The sequence below is a fragment of the Prionailurus viverrinus genome, chromosome B1 (genome assembly GCF_022837055.1).
Source record: "Prionailurus viverrinus isolate Anna chromosome B1, UM_Priviv_1.0, whole genome shotgun sequence".
Lineage (NCBI taxonomy): Eukaryota > Metazoa > Chordata > Mammalia > Carnivora > Felidae > Prionailurus > Prionailurus viverrinus.
Window position 1 is genome coordinate 202,303,087 of NC_062564.1, and position 21,087 is coordinate 202,324,173.

A 21,087-nucleotide genomic window follows, 5' to 3' on the forward strand; every position below is an offset into this window, starting at 1 on the left:
CTCCAAGTGACCGTGGGCTCCTCCCGGGCTGCTGTGCACCTCCGTCCCTGTCCGTGGCTGAGAACGTAAGTGTCCGAGAGGTCACGCGTGTGCTCACGTCCGTCGGTGGGGCGCCGGGTGGTTGGAACCAAGGGCTGGAGGCCCGGGAAGGAGCCTGTCGAGTCCTGGCCAGAAAGTAGGCGGCCCTTGGGGCTCCTGCCTTCCTTGTCCCCAGGCGGACTTTGCCGCCCCTCCGGTGTCCGCGCCCTGGGGACCTCCGCACCCTCCGCCCCAGGACTGGCCTCCCCGCTGACCTTCCCCAGGGACCGCGCAGCTCACTGTCACGGCGTTCGCCATCTTTGGCCCCCAGCACAAGGCTCCCATCTGTCGTCACGAGGGGGTCCCGTCCCACAGTTCTCTTTTCTCCACTTGGCACAGGCTCTGAGGGACCGTGGCCGCGAGGGTGGCCACAGTGGACGGCAGTCGTGTCCTGGGGCTCACTGCACCGCTTCACCCACCCCAGGCCCCATTTCTCTCCACAGCAGCCCTGTCAGCGTCCCCTTTCCGCGGGTGCGATGCCGAGAGCTGGTCTGCTTGGACGGGCCTGGGGTTCAGACTCCGGCCCTGTGGCTCCTGAGCCCTTGCCGGCCCCCTCCCCAGGGCACAGGCCTTCCTCCTCTGGCCCTGACCTCAACTCCCCAAGTGCGGGGTGCGGGGCGAGGCCTGGATTCACTCACCCGAATGCCTCCTGGGTGTAAGGCCCAGCCTGCCGGGAAGGAGGCAGCCATGCCAGCCAGCTCCGGGAGGACCTTGGGGACGTACGAGCCTTGGGGATGGAGGTTGTGGACACTGGGGGCGGACAGTTCAAACACCAACGTGCACCTGCCGCGAAGGCCCAGAGAGGGAATGAGATACTCAGCAGCACAGGGAGGGGTCCCCGCTGGACCTTGAGGGGAGCCGCTGGCCAGCAGAGGGAGGCCTTAGAGCCAAGGCGAGTCCTCAGATGGGGCCGTGGGAGACGCCACAGCACCCAGCCGCCCACCCAGCGGCTCGCCGTGACCGCAAGTCCCCGGGTATTTCCGCGAGGCCTGGAGCGCTGGCTGGCTCAAGGCAGCTCGGGCTCCTCCGTGAGCACCACCGCGCCCGCAGCCGGCTGGCGCCAGGAGGGGGTGCTCCACCGGGCACGGCCACGCCAGCAGAAGTATTTAAACTGTGTCAGCCTCATTTCTCTTTTAAAAAGGGTACCAGCTTCCATCCCCTGGCTCGTGAGGATTAAAAAAGATGCTGAATTACTTGTGTCATCAAAAGAAACGCGTCACCATAGAGAGCTAGATTCGTGCTCTTGACACACAGACTTTCAGTGTCTGAACTCTTGGTGAACTTCCGAATTGTAAAAATCAGTGTCTTCCCTCTAATTATCGGATGCATGTTAAATGCAATTTGGAAATGGCCCAAAGCACACAAAAAATAAAAATCACAATTTCACCACCTAGGAAAGACACTTTTTTCATACGCTTGACTTTTTCTTACGTTTACCCCATCGTACCAGGGAGCACGCGGAGGTTTAGAAACGTCGAGTGTTTGTCCCAGGTCACAGAAGAGACCAGAATCCAGCTCAGCCTGATGCCAAAGCCCTCATTTGCGGGTGCGACACGGTCTTCCTCCTCGATGCATCTCTGTGCTCATTGTGGCATCGTTTGGGTGAAATATTCGAAGCCTGCATCAGGGAGAAAGCTGGGGCGGGTGGAAATGGATTCATTCAAACCTGTGCCTGTTCAGACTGTGGTTACGACAGGAGCATGCCTGGCAAGCAGGAGGTGTGGGCCCGAGCGGTGCCCAGCCTGTGTGGCCCCTGCTCCCGCCGGCCGCTCAGAGGCGGGTCCCCCCAACCCGGAGTCCTTCCCGACCATATTGCTTGTACAGTTTGTCCTCACGAAGACTGTCTTCCAAGTTGAAAACGGAAGTGCCAAAGTGGGGTGCATTAATTTTGAGTGACTTTATCCTATCAGACAGGCATCCCCGACCAGGGGCAAAAATCTAAATTATGGCTCAGACCAACTTACAAAGAAAGAAAGCGTTTGTCCACTTAGGTAATTTTATAATCTGAAATGGGTAAGTCTCCAAAAATGACTTTCACCTACTAATTCCTTTTCAGATGCCTTGGGCTCCATGTAGGTACTGCCTGATTCCCTCCTGACCCTGGGGCCACACACAGACAAAAGTGGCCTGGGACACTTCCGACTCAGACCCATTTATTTTTTTTAATATTTGAGAGACAGAGAGTAGGGGAGGGTCAGAGAGCAGGAGAGAGAATCCCAAGCAGGCTCTGTGCTGTCAGCACAGAACCTGACATGGGGCTCGAACTCACAAACAGTGAGATCATGAGCTGAGCCGAAATCACGAGTTGGACGCTTAACCAGCTGAGTCAGCCAGGTGCCCCTCGACTCAGACCAATTTATTTTAAAGTTTTTTTTTTTTCAATGTTTTTTATTTATTTTGGGGACAGAGAGAGACAGAGCATGAACGGGGGAGGGGCAGAGAGAGAGGGAGACACAGAATCGGAAACAGGCTCCAGGCTCTGAACCATCAGCCAGCCCAGAGCCTGACGCGGGGCTCGAACTCACGGACCGCGAGATCGTGACCTGGCTGAAGTCGGACGCTTAACCGACTGCGCCACCCGGGCGCCCCGACTCGGACCAATTTAAAAAGAAGTTTCACATAACATCTCAGATTTTTCTGTGCCTGCATTTTGCAGGCCCGAATTTTTGACAAGGTGACAAAATCTCTAGCCTTTGATTTTAGAGATTTCTAGTCCAGCCCCGCCCCCCCCCCCCCCACCCCCCGAATCTTCTAGAGGAAGGGAGGCTCTTCGGAAGTGGTCCCTGCCAGAATGGACTCAGTCTCTGGAGTGGTGTCCTTCCAAGACCCTGTCATTCTCACTGCTCCTACTTCTGGAGACATCCTCTTTCTGTGATCATTTTAGAACCTGATAGAGCACTTAGCAGTTCCTGACATACAATAGGCATTCAAGTAACTTATTTTCAGAAGAGGAGAATGGCATGATGTTGATGTATTAACCCGGCAAATTATGGAGCACTGATTATGTGTTAGGCTTTGTATTGACTACTGGGGAGGACCACCGTCTACTTACCCTGAGGGCCTCTGTCTCACTGGGGTCCAGAGAACTAAGCAGACGGTCATAAAGCAGTGGGTCAGAGGCTGGGATGGGGCTAAACACAGGCGGCCGTGGGGCACAGAGGGCACATCAGGAAGACGGGGGGGGGGGGGGGGGGGTGGCATTCCCTCCTCTGAGGCAGTCGAAAGAAACCACGTGTGAATGCGTGGCTATTTCACGATTAAGAGCTCTCCCGTAATCTAATTAGAAGGACCCTCGCTAGGAAGTGATCAACACATTATTGGTCTTCTAATTAATTGTAACATCTCCGGCATGAGATAATGTAATTGGAGAGAACGCCGGTAACTTTGCAGCTTAAAGCAGTACCAACCTCATCAGTCTCTCTCTCTGTGCTCACGAGAGCCTGGTTCAGGGCTGGTTCAGGAGTGCTTGGTTCAGCCTGGCTAACTGCCAGTGGGTCAGAGTCAGCTGAAAATACCCATTTCCCCCCTAGCGAACCCAAGGGGTACGCACTCTTGCAACGAAAGCTGCTTGCTTGGGGGAAGGCAGGTGCCTGTTGCCAGTTGCACTTTGAAGCCTTCCCAACCACAGAAGAACCCAGTGGCCTGTGCTGCTTTTAGCCTGAGGCACGCGGAAGATGAAGTTCCATTTGCTGGTGAGTTACACCTTCTCTTTGGCCTTGAGGAACCGGGCAGAGGGGAGAAAACAACCGTAGGGGAGAAGGAGGGTGGAAGCAGGAAGTGAATGCTTTTTACTCCCCCAGGTCTGGTAAGCCTGATCCTGTAAAGGAGTGTATTTAAGCTGTAGAAGTTAGAAAAGGAATTTTCACCAACCTTCATTGGCTTGAAAGGGAACGCAAGATCAGATCGCATCACCCAAAGGTAAAATAATTGTGAAGTACCCACGACCCACCGAGTCATCTGCCTAGAGCAGGCCTTTTACCATTGTGTCAAGGTGTTCAGCATCAAACAGGTCACTCCTCCTAGGACCTACTTAAGTTTGCGGATGGGAGAACACTTCTGATCTCACATCTGCACGGCTCCAAATTCAATTTACAATTAGGCAGAGAGGCGCCTGGGTGACTCGGTCGGTTGAGCGTCCGACTTCGGCTCAGGTCATGATCTCACGGTTCGTGGGTTTGAGCCCCGCATCGGGCTCTGTGCTGACAGCTGGGAGCCTGGAGCCCGCTTCGGATTCCGTGTCTCCCTCTCTCTCTGTCCCTCCCCCGCTCACACTCTGTTTCTGTCTCTTAAAAAATGAGCAAGCATTGGGGCGCCTGGGTGGCGCAGTCGGTTACGCGTCCGACTGCAGCCGGGTCATGATCTCGCGGTCCGTGAGTTCGAGCCCCGCGTCAGGCTCTGGGCTGATGGCTCAGAGCCTGGAGCCTGTTTCCGATTCTGTGTCTCCCTCTCTCTATGCCCCTCCCCCGTTCATGCTCTGTCTCTCTCTGTCCCAAAAATAAATAAACGTTGAAAAAAAAAATTTTTTTTAAATAAAAAAAAAATTAAAAAAGAGGCAGACCTATCAGGCATTTCTTACATTAACACAAGGAATGATAGACATTTCAAGAGTGGAAACAGAGTGAAATCATGTGCATAGTGAGGGCCCAAGATCCACAACTATCTTGCTGGAAACAAAAGGCTCATGGACAGTTGGTGGTCACTATTCCCTATATTGTGCACCTGGCCAAACGCAATACAATCATCGTTTTGTCTTCACTGGAAAATAAAAGTGCATGTTTTTGTATAGACAAATGTGTTTCTTTAGAGGATCCAAGAAAACATTTCACTAGAATTGAAGACCATCGTTGAGCCAGAAACAAACGGGAACGGTCAAGCAGACTGAGCCCCCTCTCGTGGCAAAAGGAAAGAGGACAAAACCACAGCTCCTTTTCCTATGTATCATTTCTCCTGTTTCGTGCGTCTTGTTTCTTACCCAGTCTTGTTACCCAGTCGCTAGTGCTGCCTACACACACCACAGTTTTAGATTCATCCAAAGAAATCAGGGAGCTTTGAATTGAGAATATACTACGTATTTTAAATGTTCAGGACTACATATTTTAAAAATTCCAAGGGGGTTTAATAATTGGCGTGCACAGGAAATTTCTCGGTCCCCTGCCTATTTGTCAGACCCTCCCACACGCGGAGGAGGAACCATTTTCCTCGGGATTGGGGCATTGAGATTAGGGAATTTCTCAGGTAAGGAAAGGCTTTTTAAAAGACAGCTTCTTGCGAGACGTTCGGGACATCGAGCCATCCCTGGTGTGTGTTTCTCCGGGCCTATTTTAGTTAACGCCATGTAAAACCGACTGTTAACCCAATTTTGCTCTCAGGACGGACTTGGAAGCTGAAAAATGATGAGGTCGATACAAAATACAGCCCCGTTCCCAATATTGTAGGCCTTTTAAAGATGGCCACGAGCGGAGAATCGGATTTCACGAGGGGGGGAGAGTCGCTGCGATGGAGGGCGCTCTGCCGGCCCTTCGCGTCATCGTGTGTGTGTTAAGATGGGAGAAAGGCTTTGGCTTCCCGCATCTTCTGCTTCACGCCTCTGCAGGACATAATGAGCCTGGCGTGATGGCGCTTCAGGGATTCCAGACGCTGCCTGAGCAGTTTTGCCTTGTCCACTTGCTCTTCCAGGTCGCAAAGGAGCGGCTCCTTGCCCAGAAGCCCACACTTCTGGTTCAACTTGATGTTGTCAATCCTCAGGCCGTCCCGGGCTTTCTTAGTCTTGGTCAAGATGTCCCTCCTTAGGGCAACCTGAGCCTCAATCTCCAAAAGCTGTGACTTCTTGCATGCGTTTTGTAAATCCACGAAGTGTAGCTTTTCCTTCACGTGGGTTACGATTTGCACGTTGCGGGTCACCTTGTTGCGCAGTTTTAAAAGTTCCTCATTTCGCTCCTCGACTTTTTCATTGACGGTCTGGTTCTCAATCTTGAGCTGTTCAAAGTCGATGAGGAGCAGACCCTCCGTCAGGTCCTCCTGGGCCCTCATCCGGGTCTCGAGATGCACCAAGCTCTGTTTCAGCTGCACGTTCTCTAGCCTCACGGCGCTCATCTCCTTCTCCTTCTTATCCTCCAGCGCCTGGATCTGCTCCACCTGCCGCAGGGCGGCCTGGCGACCGCCCCTCATCCAGGAGCCGCCCATGGCCTGCACCATCACCTGCTTCTTGAGCGCCTGGAAGGCTCGCCATTCCTTCTCCACCCTGGCGAGCTCCTCCGTGCCCTCCCGCTTCAGCTGCTCCAGCTCCTGGTGATACCAGTCCAGGTCGTCTGCCCGCTGCTTCCTCAGCTCCTCCAGCATGGCCAGATAGCGCAGGTACGCTTGCTCTTTCCCCGGGGCCTCGGGCTCCGTGCCCTTGTCGGGCACCTGGGCTGCATCCGGGCCCTTCTTCTTGCGCAGCGCCTCGGAGATCTTGTGCTGCAGGTAAATGTTGTAGCGCTGGTACTGGCCGCGCTCCGCCACCAGCGACTGGTACTGTTGCAGGAGCTCAGCGCGCAGCTGCTGCTCCTGCAGCCTCTGCACCTCTTCGGTCCATTCACCGTCCTCATCGTCGAGGCTCTCCTCATCTTTCAGCTTTACCTGGCTTCTCCGCGGGCGTCTGAGCAGGCCCAGCTCCTCCATTTCCTCGCTCTCCGCCCCCTGCCTCTCCTCCCCCTCGGCCTCCCGAGCTGACACAGCCTCTTCCCGGCCGGTGGTGGACAGAGGCAGAGAGACCTGAGACGGGGCTTCCTTCCTCCTGCGCTGGACCGCCGCTGCCGCCACCTTCTCTCTTTCCTTCTCCTCCTCCTCCTCCTCCTCCTCCTCCTCCTCCTCCTCCTCGTCCACTTCCCTGTCCCCCTCCTCCTCCGTCTCTGCCTCCGCCTGCTCCTCCGGTTCCGCGAGCCCGTCTTCAGGCCCCGGCTGGGCTGTCTCCTCAGGCCCGGCCTCAGCCGGCTCCGGGGGCTCGGGTTCCGGCTCGGGCTCGAGCTCGGCCGGCCACTCCGGCTCTCCGGGCTCCGCCTCGCCCCCAGCCTCGGTGGCCGCCGGCCCTTCCCGGGGCTCGGCGGGCTCGGCGGGCTCATCCTCGGCGGCGCCTCCTGCCGAAGCCTCTACGGTCCCCTGCTCCGGTTGCGACTCCGGCTCCGGCTCCGGCGGTTCGGCCGGGGACTGGAGGCCTGAGATGGCCTTGACCCCGGACAGCTTCGAGGACAGGCTCGCCACATCTCCGTCTTCCGCCTCGGGGTCCCCAGGGTGCTCGGAGAGGCCGTCCATCCTTCTCCAGCTCCGCAGGCACTACCGATCCCGGACGCCGGCTGTTGGGTTTCCAGGGGCAACCAGGGGCGCGCGCGGTGGGCCCGGCGATTGGCCAAGAGTGAGGCAGATGCCCGGCCCCCCTCTCCCCGCCTCCGGAGACAGCGAGCCAATGGGAGGCCGCGGACGGACGACGGGCGGCCTTGATTGGAAGGGGGTGCAGGCTCGCGCCGCGCGGCCTTCCCGCCCATTTCCCGGCGCCGGGCCTGGGGCGGGGCGGCCTGGAGGCACCGCGGGGAGCGGGCGGCCGGCGCGAGCGGCGCGCAGGCGCAGCGCGGCGTGCCGGGCCCCCGCGAGGTGGCGCGCGCGGGGCGCCTGCGCGGTGCAGCCGGCGGCGGCGGCGGCGGCGGCGGAGGCGGCGGCGGCGGCGGCCGGGCCGGGCGCGAGGGCGCCTGCGTGCTGAGGCGGGACGCGGCCCGGCTGGCCGGCTCCGGCGGCGCCTGGGCGGGGCGGCGCGGTGGCGGCGGGCGCGGGCGGCGGTTGCTCGAGCGCGGCGGCGGGCGCGGGCGGCGGCGCGCTGACGGCGGCGGGCGGCGGGCGGGGGAAGATGGCGGAGCTCGGTAAGAAGTACTGCGTGTACTGCCTGGCCGAGGTGAGCCCGCTGCGCTTCCGCTGCACCGAGTGCCAGGACATCGAGCTGTGCCCCGAGTGCTTCTCTGCCGGCGCCGAGATCGGCCACCACCGCCGCTACCACGGCTATCAGCTGGTGGACGGCGGGCGCTTCACGCTGTGGGGGCCCGAGGCCGAGGGCGGCTGGACCAGCCGCGAGGAGCAGCTGCTGCTGGATGCCATCGAGCAGTTCGGCTTCGGAAACTGGGTGAGCGGCCGGCACGACGCGCACCTGCTCGCTCCGTGCCCGCGCCGGCGGGGAGGCGGGCGCAGAGAGGTGAAGCAACCTGCCCAAGGGCACACAGCCAGGAAGTAGCAAGGTGGGGGTTCGGACCGTGGCTTTCCTGAGCTCAGGAGTACTTCCATAGGTGTTGGCCGAAGCCAGACCCTGTGGGCAAGACCCGCGCCTGACCCGAGTCGAGTTGCCGGTCGGGGACAGGTCGGCGGACTTGACAGGACAGTAGGAGCGCAGACTGGCGAAGGACTCGGTTCTGCCCCAGGGAACGGTGGTGGTGGTGGTGGTGGTGGTGGTGGTGGTGGTGGTGGTGGTGGTGGTGGAGGCGGCCAGACAGGCTTCACGCCCGCCCTCCGCCTTCTCAGGCGTCCGTGCACTTGCTCTGTACACGGCCCCGCTGGCTTTGTGCGGTTGTCGGGGCGTGTGCCCTGTGTCCCCCGGCAGGGACTCGTGGCTCCCCGGGGCCCCACCAGGCCCGGGACACCCTAGGACGAGTGCTGGGTGAGTTCCGAACAAAGGAGCTTGGGCCGGGAGTGGGGTGTGGAGGCCGAGCTGAGAGGCCAAGGCGAGATCGGGGCTCGTGTAGGCCAGCGGGGTAGTGTGCTAGGCCCCTGGGGGGTGGGGGGAGAGGGGCTGCTCTTCTCTGGACAGTCTCTGAGGAGCTCTCCCCCTTGGGGCCAGGCAGCTTTCATCCGCGTCCACCTGCAGGCGCGATGAGAAGTGGGGAGAGGAGCCACGACCCCAGCTCCTTAATCTTTCCAGACCCTTCCACACGAGGCCCCCCCTTCCTTCCCCGAACCGGTATTTCATCTTGCTGCTGCTTCTCTGGCAATACTCCCCTCCTCTGGGCTCCCTGTGGAAGACTTTTCCACCCTTCTCCCCTCGTTCCCAAACCTGGCCTGCTTTCCTTTCCATGAAGTGAGCCAGCCTCCAGGGACTAATACCCCTTCTGCAGCCTGGGAATCCTTCCTCTTCTCTCAACTCCCAGACACGCGCCGCTCCACGGATCCTCACCTAAGCGCCAGCATGGCGATGGCCATCCTCTGAAAGCCTCATTTTGTCTTGGAATGCGTTGATGTGCGTTGAGCGTCTGCTCTGAGCGCACTGCGCAGTGCTGAAGGACTCTGCAGGAAAGAAAGGCCTCGTCTCTGGCTTCCGGCGGCCTTCAGTCGTTCGAGCCAGGGCCTCTTCCCTAAGTTCCAGCCTTCGATGGTGAGCCGTTACCGGGCGTCCTCCCTGCTCATCGCTCTGACATCTTGACCCTACGTGACCCAGACCTGCCCCCACCTCACTGAGTTTCGCAGACTGCAGACTCAGAGCCCTCTGTCCTCGGGTCCTTCTTCCAGGCCCAGTTGGGCAGCAGCTGTATCTCCAGCGTATTTCCAGAACCTAACCACTGCTCACAACCTTAGTCCAGGCTGGTGTTTCTCTCTTGCCTTGACCACCTCTGGGGCCTCCTTAGCTGGTCTTCCTGCTTCAGTCTTGTGCCCTCCAGCCCATTCTGTGCGCCATGAGCAGAGTGATCTTTGCGGACATGTCCCAACACGTCGGCGTTCGGCGGCTTCCAGGTCTACCTAGAGTCAATCTCATGGCCTCCGGAGACCTCAGCTGCTACCCCTTTGATCACTTTTTCCCTCTTCGGCTTAGAGTGCTCTTCCTCCCGATCACGGCTCGCCACTGGCCTTTCTGCTTCCACAGCAGAGCCTCGGAGAGGCTTCCCTCTCCGTTCTCACCGCACTTCTCTCTGCAGTCGTTGCCAAAAATAGCTAAGGTGGCCCCAGCGCTTTGCCGAGTGCCGGGCAGTGTGCTGAGCAGTTTGTTTCCCGTGAAATCTTCCCAGCAGCCCTGGGCAGCGCGTTTTGAACTGAATAGCTACACGTCAGAGTCCGTACTCCCAGCTGCCCTGCTCCCCGGTCCACGCTGCCTTCCCTGCAGCACCGTGGGGGAACACATGAGGACTAAACTGTCTGTAGTATTTTGGGGGGAGCGTGGGGCTGGAAGGGGGCCCTCTCCAAAGCGCTACTCTTGAAACGAACGTGCACAGGAATCACCTGGGGAGCTTGTTGGACTGTGGATTCCTCCTCAAAGCAGCCAGCAGTCTCAGCTCTTAGAAGAGACAAAGCCGGAGGAGGAGGGGCTCGGGCCTGGGTGCCGAGGGGGCTTCTCCCTGCCGAACCCGCGGTGGGTTCAGGGGGAGGCCAGAGATTCCGCCTGCTGACCACGCCTGGAGGGCTGCCAGACTGCGGGCTCTCGTGTCTCTCTAGCTGTGCTCTTTCGGGCCACCTGCTCTACCCGCTAGACTTCATGGTGCTTCATCTGAGGCTCTTCTGCAGTTCCGCGTCGTGGGGTTTCCTTCCGAGCACACGTCCAGGTACGTGCACATAAGCGATGTGTCCCACGTGTGCCGTATTGAGCATGTGCCCGTTCTGAGTGAGGCTCTTGGCACACGTACCCCGTCACGTGCTTTTCACAACAGCTCCGGGAGTGGGTTTTTAGTTTACAGGCGAGGAACAGCGACTTGGAGAATTTAAAGTACTTGTCCAGGATGCTTTGGCTTTTGTCACCCGTAGAGTCAGGGCTCGGGTGCGGGCCTGGCTGATTCCGAAGTGTGGGCCTTAACCTCTCGTGTAAGAGCATTAAATACTGTGGGTCAGAGGCTGGGAGCTTACTGGTGCAGCTAAAGGTGTGGCCGGCCTGGAAGGGCTTTTCAGAGAGGCAGAGTCTTGACCTGGTTCAGTGGGAGCTCAGTGTATGGAACGGGCAGCGGGGAGATGGCCAGGGGACCAGGGGAGTGCAGGGTTCACGGCTGGGGTGCCGTGTGGAGGGAGGCGGCACACGAATCCCTGGCAGTGATGTAGAGGAAGGTGAGCCTGTTCGCTCTAATTGTTCAGATGTCACATGTGACCTGTTACCTCCAGATGGCATTGCTCTGTGTGGGATTCCTGGCGGGGGGGAGGGGGGTGAATTCAGGCGCTGTTTGCTCCCATTTGCCCGAGGGCTGAAGCCCAGACTCACAGGGACGGTGTGGCTGAGGGACGCTCACGGTGAGCCCGGGAGGGTTTGCGGACGAACTGTGTAGCTGCGCTCTGACACTGTGTGCCCGTGTCTTTGAGGAGGGTGGGGAGATGCCTGTGAATAGGACACCAGGGAAGGGTTGACAGGTGGACAGTGAGCCGGAGTCACATCACAAGGGTGTCGAGAGCCTGGAAGCAGCTGGTTTTGTGGTGGGTGCTGCTCATGTTCAGAGCTGAGAGATACAGATCTTGCTGGAAACCGCTGTGGGTGAAGGAACATGGCAGAGCCGGAATTTGACCCAGGTCCTCTGACTCCATGCCCAGAACCATCTGTCTCTGGTTTCCTGAGTGCATGCAGAGTTCCCTGAGGAGTCCCAGATTCCCAGCCCCCCCCCCCCCCCCCCCCCCCCCGCCCCAGACCTTCTGAATTGGCATCCGTAAGGGTCTGGAAATACGTGTTTATAGAAAGACCCCCATGGAGTTCAATGCGGTCCACGCAGCCATGTTTGGGAACCGTGGGAACGTTCACCTTCTCACCAAGGCGGAAGGCCCTTCTGCGTGTTGGTTAGAACGGGTAGGCCCATCCCAGGAGCATCCTGACCGTGGGGTTCTTAATTGCCATCAAGGGGAGGGAGGGGGAGGGAAGAGCCCAGCTGGAGAAGCCAGCCAGAAGTAAGAGGTTTATGCAGGGCAGTGGCTTTCAAACTGCAGTGTGACTCAGAACACCCTGGGCAGGGGTGGGGGTGGGGGGACGCGTGTTAAAACACAAACCTGGCCCCCTCCTGCCTTGCTTCTGGGTTTAGAGCCATAGGTCTGGGGCCTTGGGGTCTGGTGTGAGAATTCACATTTCTACCAACTTCATGGGCGATGCTGGTGGTGCTGGGGCTGGTTCGGGGACCCTACCCTTAAGCACCTTTGATGTAGAGAGAGTAAGACCCCCTTTTTTTTTTTATTGTGGTAAAATACAAATAACATTTATCATTTTAACCATTTAAAAAAATTTTTTTTTAGCATTTATTTATTTTTGAGACAGAGAGCATGAACAGGGGAGGGTCAGAGAAAGAGGGAGACACAGAATCTGAAACAGGCTCCAGGCTCCGAGCTGTCAGCACAGAGCCTGACGCGGGGCTGGAACCCACGGACCGCGAGGTCATGACCTGTGCCGAAGTCGGATGCTTAACCGACTGAGCCACCCCGGCACCCCAACCATTTTTTTAAAGTAAGCTCTACACCCAGTGTGGGGCTTGTGCTCACGACCCCGGGATCCGGAGTCACACGCTGTACTGACGGAGCCCACCAGGCGCCTCTGTTTTAGCCATTAAAAAAACGTGTTTTTTTTAACATGTATTCATTTTTGAGAACAGAGAGACAGAGTGCGAGCGGGGGAGGGGCAGAGAGACAAAGAGAGAGACACAGAATCCTAAGCAGGCTCCAGGCTCTGAGCTGTCAGCACGGAGCCCGATGCGGGGCCATGAACTCACGAACCGCGAGATCATGACCTGAGATGAAGTCGGACACTTAACTGAGCCACCAGGCGCCTCGGTTTTAGCCATTTTTAAGTGTCCCATTCAGTGACATTAGTTACGGTCACACTGTCGGACAGCCATCCCCACCAACCACCTCCAGAACTTTCTCATCGTCCCAGACAGAAACTGTACCTGTTTACACAACAGCGCCCTGCTTGCCCCGCCCCCAGCCCCGGGCGCCCACCTCCTGCCTTCCATCTGGGAATTTGGCTCCTCTTGGGACCTCACATAAGAGGAATTCCCCACCATTTGGCTTTTTGTGACTAGTTTATTTCACTTAGGTTAACACCCTCAAGGTTCATTCACGTAGCGTGTCTCAAAGTCCTTCCTGTTTAAGGCCGAGTAACATTCTGCTGTGCGTCCGTCCCACTGTCCATCCGACCGTCCGTCCGGCACGGATGCCCGGGCTGCTCCCACCTGTGCTGTTTGTTGGGAGTTGGCCGCGGTGGGCACGGGTGGCACACGTGTCGGAGTCCGCGCCTGCCCTTCTTTCGGGTAAACGCCTCGCAGTGGAATGACTGGGTCACCTATTTCCTGTTTTGAGGCCCCGTCGTGCTGTGACACACTTGGTGAGGCTCTCACAGGTGTATTTGACCCGAAAGGTTCTCGTCCCCTCGAGGGCCAGTCACAGCTGTGTGAGTTCTCTGAATTTAAGAGAGGAGGCTGGGGAACCTGGAACCGAGGATTGCAGACCGTTCCCACGTAAGCGGATTCAGGGGCCAAGGGAAATGGGGTCCCTGGAAGAGCTGGTGACCTGTAAGGACCGACGACAAGCCGGTGTTAGTCGTCGGCCTCTGATGTGGGAGGTGGCACCGACCACCAGTGTGTCTGCGGGGGAGGCGGGGGCTGCACGGGGACGGCCCGGGCTTGGTGGCCGAGCAGCGGGTGCCCCGTCCTCCCAGCCCCTGAGAGGCGGGTGGCTCTTCTCTAACCTCTGCGGGTGACTGGAGGCCGGACCGGGTGGGATGCAGCTGGGAGACGAGGCCCGGGTGTTAGGCCGGTGACCGGTCAGGCGACACTGGGCCCGGCGGGCGCACATCCCACAGCTCGGGAGGGACCGTGTCCCACTGTGCTGGGCTCACAGACTTGGCTGAGCGAGCTGCCAGGCAGGAGAGCGGGAGGCCGGCCACGGGGCTCTGGGTCTCGTCCCCCCTTTTCCTCGGGGCCGGAGCCAGAGCGGTCCTCCTTGCCCGTTAGGACACAGACATCCCTCAGCTCTCTGTTCTTCGCTGGCCCTGTGCAGGCCTCTTCTCCCTTCTGCTGTCCCCAGCTGCTCCTGGGGTCTCTGCTTGCAGGGCGGTCCAGGGCCCCCTGGGTTCGTGTGCTGGGCCTTCTGGCTGCTTCTGTCTCTTTGAAGCTTCTTGCCTTGAAGAAGAAGGAAGCTCCGCCTCTGAGTCTGGCTCCCGAGCACTTGGGGAGGCAAGCCAGCCCTGGCCTCTGCCTGGTGCCTCCAGGGCAGGTGCTGCTGGTTGAGGAGGGGGGTGCCCTGATGGCGGGGGGGGGGGGGGGGGGGGGTAGCAGGGCTCCTGCCCGGGGAGGTGCTCTGGGAAGCTACAGGTAGCAGAGCCGGCCTGTACACGAAGAGGGCACTTACCCCAGACATTGCGGGGTGGGGGGGGGCGCTGAGCTGGAGATGGTGTCGTTCTAGGAGCGCGGAAGCCCCGCGGTCTGGCCCCGCTCTGCCTTTTTAAAGGATCGGGAGGCATTTGACTGCACAGCTCTCCCGGTGGTGCGCACTGTGTCATTGCCCCGCCAGATGCCCCAGATGACAGTGGTGACAGGGACGTGTGCTCTGGAGCGAGACTGCCAGCTCCGGAAGCCCCGGGGGGAGCTGCAGCCGAGGTTTGAGCTGCTCGTCTGTGCAGTGGGGCTGACGGGGGACGCATCCAGGTGACCCGTGCAGACGCACACACCTGTTCATTGTGACGATGGTTTACTTTATCCTAACAAAACCCTGTGAGAGGAGGGACGACAGATGAGGAAGCAGAAGTTGGGAGGGTGAGGATCACAATCCACGAGCGGCCCAGCCAGAACCCACACCTAGCTCGGGGGGTTACCGCGGGCTCCCTGGAGGAGGGGACCTGGGTGTGAGGCGAGAACAAGCTGCGTGAGCGACAACAGCCAGCCCCTGAGCGACAACAGCCAGCCCCGGCTAGGGCCGTGCGTCACCTGCTCCCCCCAGCAGCACGACGCAGGTGGTGGTGGTGCTTCCCTAATTCAGATGAGGAAACGGAGGAGGCACTGGGAGCGTAAGTCATTTGTCCAAGTGCTCAGTCAGTGAGGGTGGAGCCAGCACTGGAAGCCACGCCTGGCGGCACCGAGAAAGGGCTTTCCCAGCAGGGGTCCCAGGGCACCTGTGGCCTGTGGGGTCTGACTGGGGCGAGCGCGTATCTGAGAGGCCCTTTGGAAGCACATGCGTCTTCCGGCCGACCTGACAGATTCGTGCTGCCCAGACCCCCAGACTTGGTGGACTAGTTATGTTGAAAGAAAAAAAAGTTCCGAAGGCTGAGTTGCTAACTTCAAGTTTGCCGGGTGAGGATATTTAAGAAAGGAAAAGGTCCAATTAATAATCTGTTACCATTTTGCAAAAAAAAAGATTATCTTAGTACTGCCCAATAAGAACAACGTAATCTGGCAATGAAGGGCTGTCCTTTAAGTGGAAACGTTTAGCTTTATGGGAGACTCTTACATCATCTCTCTGTTTTATTTAATTTTATTACCTAAAAATATTTTTTTTAATGTTTATTTTTAAGAGACAGAGTGTGGGGCACCTGGGTGGCGCAGTCGGTTAAGCGTCCGACTGCAGCCAGGTCACGATCTCGCGGTCCGTGAGTTCGAGCCCCGCGTCGGGCTCTGGGCTGATGGCTCGGAGCCTGGAGCCTGTTTCTGATTCTGTGTCTCCCTCTCTCTCTGCCCCTCCCCTGTTCATGCTCTGTCTCTCTCTGTCCCAAAAATAAATAAAAAACGTTGAAAAAAAAATTAAAAAAAAAAAAAAGAGACAGAGTGTGAGTGGGGGAGGGGCAGAGAGAGAGGGAGACCCAGAATCCGAAGCTGGCTCCAGGCTCCGAGCTGTCTGCGCAGAACCCGACGCAGGGCTTGAACCCATGAACCAGCAAGATCATGACCTGAGCCAAAGTCAGACGCTTAACTGACTGAGCCACCCAGGCACCCCTTTAATTTTATTAATTTTATTTATTTTAAAGTTTATTATTTTGAGAGAGAGGACACAAGTGGGGGAGGGGCAGAGAGAGAGGGAGAGAGAGAATCCCAAGCAGGCTCATGCCCAGCACAGAGCCCCATATGGGGCTCCATCTCACGACTGTGAGATCACGACCTGAACCAAAATCACTTAACTGACTGAGCCACCCAAACACCCCTTGTCCCTGTGTCTTAAAATTTTCCCCTTCGGGCTCTGTGCTGGCAGCTTGGAGCCTGTTTCGGATTCTGTCTCCCTCTCTCTCTGCTCCTCCCCTGCTCATGCTCTGTCTCTCTCTCAAAAATAAATAAATAAACATTAAAAAAATTTTTAAAAATTTTCCCCTTGATCACAGGCCAGTGCAGTCTGAGAGGCAGTGGACTCACTGATAGGAGGCTGATAGGAGCCTCTAAAGGTTTGTCAGGCAGGAGTGACCCCGCTGGGTTTGCTTCTGTCTGGGGGATGTGCCTGGCAGACAGGCCTAGCTGAGGAAGTGTTTGGGCGGCTGCAGGTGTGTGCAGGCCACAGAACAGAGGAGAGAGACCCTGAGCGGCTCCGCTGGCAGGAGCCGGCCCACACACATCGCCCACGGTTTCTCTGGACTGTTCTCTCCTTCCTGTCCCTGCTCAGGTGCTGGAGGCTAGCTCCAGTGAGCCATGAAAGGGCCGGAAGGAGACCAGACCGCCCAGAGAACCCAGTGGAGTCATGACTCACTGGGGTGCTTACTTCCTGTCCTGGAGGGGAGGCGTCCTAGTGGGAGTCCAGTGACCTTGGAGAGTAGACTTTAGAGCCCCAGTCAGTGTCCTGGAGGCGTGTTTTCCTTGATTTTTCAAAGGACTTTAAGGAAGTAGCGGACCTCTCTCTCCTTATCTTTTTCCAAAAGTGGTGTCTTTGTTTTTAGTTAACATAAAGAAACCAAACTGGGATTGTGTTACTATAGACTGTGGGGTGCTGACCCACATGCTCCTTGTGTTGGAGAGCACCAGCTGCAGGGTACATTTATGTGGTTTCATTGAGTTGAACTTGAGTTGAACTTGCCTGTCCAGATCTGTTCCCCCAAACCCACTTTGTTGCTTCTGCCTGCCCATCCACCTGCGTGTCTGCCTGTCCATCTGTCCATCATCTATATTAAGCAGAAACTTTGGTCTTGAACACGTGAGGGAAAGAACTGCCCTGGCACCGCTCTGCTGCTGTCACCTGTGGCGCTGTAGTGAGGTGACAGGACACTTTGTCCCTCACGAGAGGGAGGCAGGTCTTGCGTGACTGCTGACACATGAAGATTAAACATTGAGGGGGTGGCGGGCAGGATGCCAGGAGAAGGTGGGGTGCTGTGTCTCTTGCCGTGTTTAATCCTCTTTTAAAATATATTCCGTACTGTAATTCAGCTCCACGGAACCTGTCTGTCCTCTGTGGATTCTTGTTAGAGCCAAAGCTGTGTCTTCACTCTCGTTTAGACTGTTCCATTGTCATCTTACTCTCTATTTCAAAGTCTTTGAAAATTCAGGTTTTGTGTGTTTTCCTGGGCCTTCGTCAATGATCATTAAACTAAGGTAGCGGCCCCCGGGGGCGATTCTCTTCCAGTGGTAGCCGATGGCCAGCATCATTCCCGGCAGGTCTTTTAGCTGTCATTGGGCAACGGATAAGGTTGATCAGTCGGGGGGGTCCTGGGCCCCTGGTGACAAGACGCTGGCCCCTCTATAATTTGTGGCTTCGTAAATACTCATAACCTGGGTCCATGTGAGAGTCCGAACCCCCCTCTGTCACGCGAAGAGGGGCCAGATGTCCGGAGCGTCGGCACAGCTGGCTGACCTGCCTGGCCAGGTGGGGAGCCCAGGCTGTGGGCGTGAAGCAGGAGACACCTCGTGTTCCGAGCCGCAGTCACTGGTCAGCCTGCATCCATGTGTCCCTAGGAGGGTGCATGTTTGTAGAGCGTGACATTGCTGTTGTCACCTGCCTGTGAATGTAGAGCAACACTGCATCTGTCCGTGGCGGGGGGGGGGCGCTGTTCATGTAACGGTAGAGTCCTCTCTTAAGTACTGTTTTCTTTTTTTAACATTTGGATGTAAATCTTAGAATTCTTTAACAGGGAATTAGGAGGCAGAATTTACTTTAAAAAAAAAAAGTTATTTATTTTGAGAGAGAGCACATGTGCAGCGGGGGAGGGGCAGAGAGGGAGAAAGGATCCCAAGGAGACCCTGCACTGTCAGCGCAGAGCCCGACTCGGAGCTCGGTCCCATGAACCGTGAGATCGTGACCTGAGCCGAAATCAAGAGTTAGATGCTTCGTTAACCAAGCCACCCAGGTGCCCCTTAACTTTATGTTTTAAATTAAATAACTTTTATTTTAGATTCATTCAGAGAAGTGAAAAAATAGTACACAAAGTTCCCATATACATCCGTCCCATAAACCTCCCAAAATGTTAGCATCTTGCATGCGTACGGTGTAGTTCCAGAAAGCAGGACGTTTGCATCGATGCAGAACCGTTCTCTCACCGTGGACCGGCCAGGGGCCCACCCAGGAGCCCCCAGTGATGTCTCGCTGACGTGTCTCCTCCAGTCCGGATGGTTCTTCCTCTGTCTCTTGTGACTGTGACACGTTCGGGGAGTGCTGGCTGGTATTTTGTTCAGCTGTAATTCGGGTTTGGCTGCTGTGCTGTGGTGCCAGGTCCTGGGCCCACAGCCATGCGCAGAGTGGGACAGAGTCACTCTTCTGACACTTCCTCCCATTGGGGGATTGCTCCTTACAATTTAAAATTGGACAGTGTGTTCATACAGCTGAAAACAGTTAAGCTGTAAACAGGTGTATGGTGGAGTGGCTCCTTCCCAGCTCAGCCCTGCTGCCCCAGGTGGCCGAGTGTCCTGTCGTGTCCTGATGTAGCCCCAGCAAATAGCATCTTGTCTTCCAACTCCTTTGCACAAAAGCAGCAGCGTGTACACACGCTCCCGTGATGCGTTTGCACTTGCCTTGCGTGTGTGAGGGAACCGTTGCTGGGCGAGGGCGGTCCCGTGTGTCCCTGCTCCGACCCAGTGCTCCGAGGCTTCCCTGCGGTTTCTGTTCTCTGCTCTCGTTCCCAGAGTGTCAAAGGTGATCGGAAGAACCTCTAAACAAATAAATAAAAATACCTTGGTTTGGTCAGATATGATTCGATGTGACTCCTCAGAACCCTTCTGTTTTTCAGGATTTAAATTTCATCCTGGATGTGGTGCTCTGAGCATCCAGTGGTTTTTGAAAGGCAGATTGCCGAGGTTCGGGGTGAGCAGACGTTCTCTGGGAGGGCGGCTCGGCTTCTGCACGCTCGCAGCCGCTCTCTCTACAGGTGTCCTCACCCGGCCAGGGAGGGAGCCGAGGCCTGGGCCCGACTTCGTAACCGCGCGAGCCCGGATTTGCAGCCCGGCCCCTCCGAGCCTCCGGTGAAGGGGCACCCCAGTCCCTCCCCCAGGAGGCTCCCCGGACACCCGACTCTGAATTGGTGGGGGCCGCGGCCACTGCGGTGAGGGGTGGGGGCGCCGACGGGCGAGGCTGGGCCATGCCTCGGGCTGCCCGGCCAGGCCACTGGGGGCTCAGGCTGGGCACACGTGGGCATTTCCGCCCTCCAGATCTTCCCGAAAGGGATGGTGTCGGGGACGGTGTTCTTCCGGCACGGCTCGCCGGGCTAGAAGGACACCCACCGGCCTGTGCTGGCCACCCCCTCACTCTCGCAGAGCCGGCTCCTGCACCGGAAGCCTCTGCCCGTGCTCTGTCCACGGTGCCCGCAGCACCTGTGGAGGCGAGGGGCTGACCCCTATCTCCCTTACTGGTAAGAACCCGAGGCCCAGAGATGGGAAGTGACCAGCATGGGTCACACAGGGGCAGCAGATGCTGGGGATGATTGTGACTTGGTTTGTTTTTTGGGTGGGGGGGGAGCCAGATGCTTCCTGGGAAATATAATGAACAGATTTGATGCAAATGATAATGTTTTAGAGAAGTTAATCATGTCCACAGTCCATCTCCTTAAGACCAGAATCTGGTTTTGCTTTAATTTTCCCTTTCTTGGCAAGAGGCCTCTGCCATTAGGCCCCAGCATCGCCCCTGTTCCCGGGCTGTGGAGCCCTGCGCTGGGCACTTGGTACCCAGTGGGAAGAGTGCCCCTTGTGCCTGAGGTGCGGGCCGGATGTGGGGTGGGAGCGTGGCCCTCCCACAGCGCCCCATTTGTCACCAGTCAGCCCCAGTGGGTTGGCTGCTTTCTTGGATTCCAGTTTGGCCTTTGGGGGTGCAGAGACCACCCCGGTCCTGCAGGGGTGTCACTGGGGCGCAGAGCAGCCGATGTGGGGCCCTGGCGGCCGCCAGAGCCGAGAGAGCAGAGTGCAGGGTGAGTGGGGGCTGGAGGCAGGGGCCGAGTGGCTGCCGGTGAATGAGTGCGCATTTCGGGCAGCTACTTTGTGAAGTGGCTTTAGCGGTTGACTAAGGAAGAGGCCTCTTGGCAGAAGGAAAAGATTGGGGGAGCTGTATAATTTCCTCTCGTTAATAACCCTGTGTTCACGGGTCACCTTCTGTGGGAGTGAGTGCTCGCAGCACCGGGCGGATTTTAACTACCCAACTGTGGACGCCGTCATCAGTGATGGTCCCCACCCCTTTGAAAGGCACTTACCTGGTCCTCTGCACCGCCACCTAGGAAAGGGACAGGCTGCCACCTCCCTACCCCCCGGGGGCCCTGGAGGCGGGCAGTGCCGTGGAACAGGGTCCCTCCTGTGGTCGGGAGCCCTGGGCGGGCAGCTCTGGTCGCACTGGGAAGAGGCAGGGCACCTCAGGAGCTCTGTGGCCACTGCCCACCCGTGTCCTGTTCCGCTCACAGAGGGGGGACAGTCCGCTGGCCCCGAGAGTGCAGGGTTTGCAGTGGGCTCTGCTGGTCCTTTGCAAGGACCCCGGAGAGCAAAGTCTGGACCTGAGAGGGGGGTTCCGGTGTCAGCGTGCAGCCGACTCCAGCAGTGAGCCCCGGCAAGCTGTGCCTGCCCGGGTCATCCCTGCCCGTATAGTCCCTGACGGCTCCTTCTAGTGCCCACATCCCTGCCGTGGGCCCAGCTGACAAGGAGGAGCCATCGGATGCCCTTTGGGGGTAGGGGA

At 57.8% G+C, this 21,087-nt stretch overlaps 2 protein-coding genes across 3 annotated transcripts in view; one reads left to right on the plus strand and one right to left on the minus strand.

The window, feature by feature from the left end:
• Positions 1 to 4,658: 4,658 nt before the first annotated feature.
• Positions 4,659 to 7,396, minus strand: CCDC96 (coiled-coil domain containing 96). Its single transcript, XM_047856404.1, has one exon. It carries the CDS (start codon positions 7,366 to 7,368, stop codon positions 5,617 to 5,619), a length of 1,752 nt encoding a protein of 583 aa, XP_047712360.1. The 5' UTR covers positions 7,369 to 7,396; the 3' UTR covers positions 4,659 to 5,616.
• A 517-nt stretch (positions 7,397 to 7,913) lies between these two features.
• Positions 7,914 to 21,087, plus strand: part of TADA2B (transcriptional adaptor 2B) — a 35,672-nt gene continuing 22,498 nt past the window's right edge. For both annotated transcript variants that reach the window (XR_007151547.1, XM_047855834.1), the window contains exon 1: positions 7,914 to 8,224. Coding sequence is in view for 1 of the 2 variants with exons in the window: in XM_047855834.1 (XP_047711790.1) it covers positions 7,955 to 8,224 (270 nt within the window). In the remaining variant the exon portion in view is untranslated. The remainder of the gene's footprint in view (positions 8,225 to 21,087) is intronic.

Coding starts and splice junctions, on each gene's coding strand:
- CCDC96 (XM_047856404.1), bottom strand. CDS start 7,368: ATGGACGGCCTCTCCGAGCACCCTGGGGACCCCGAGGCGGAAGACGGA.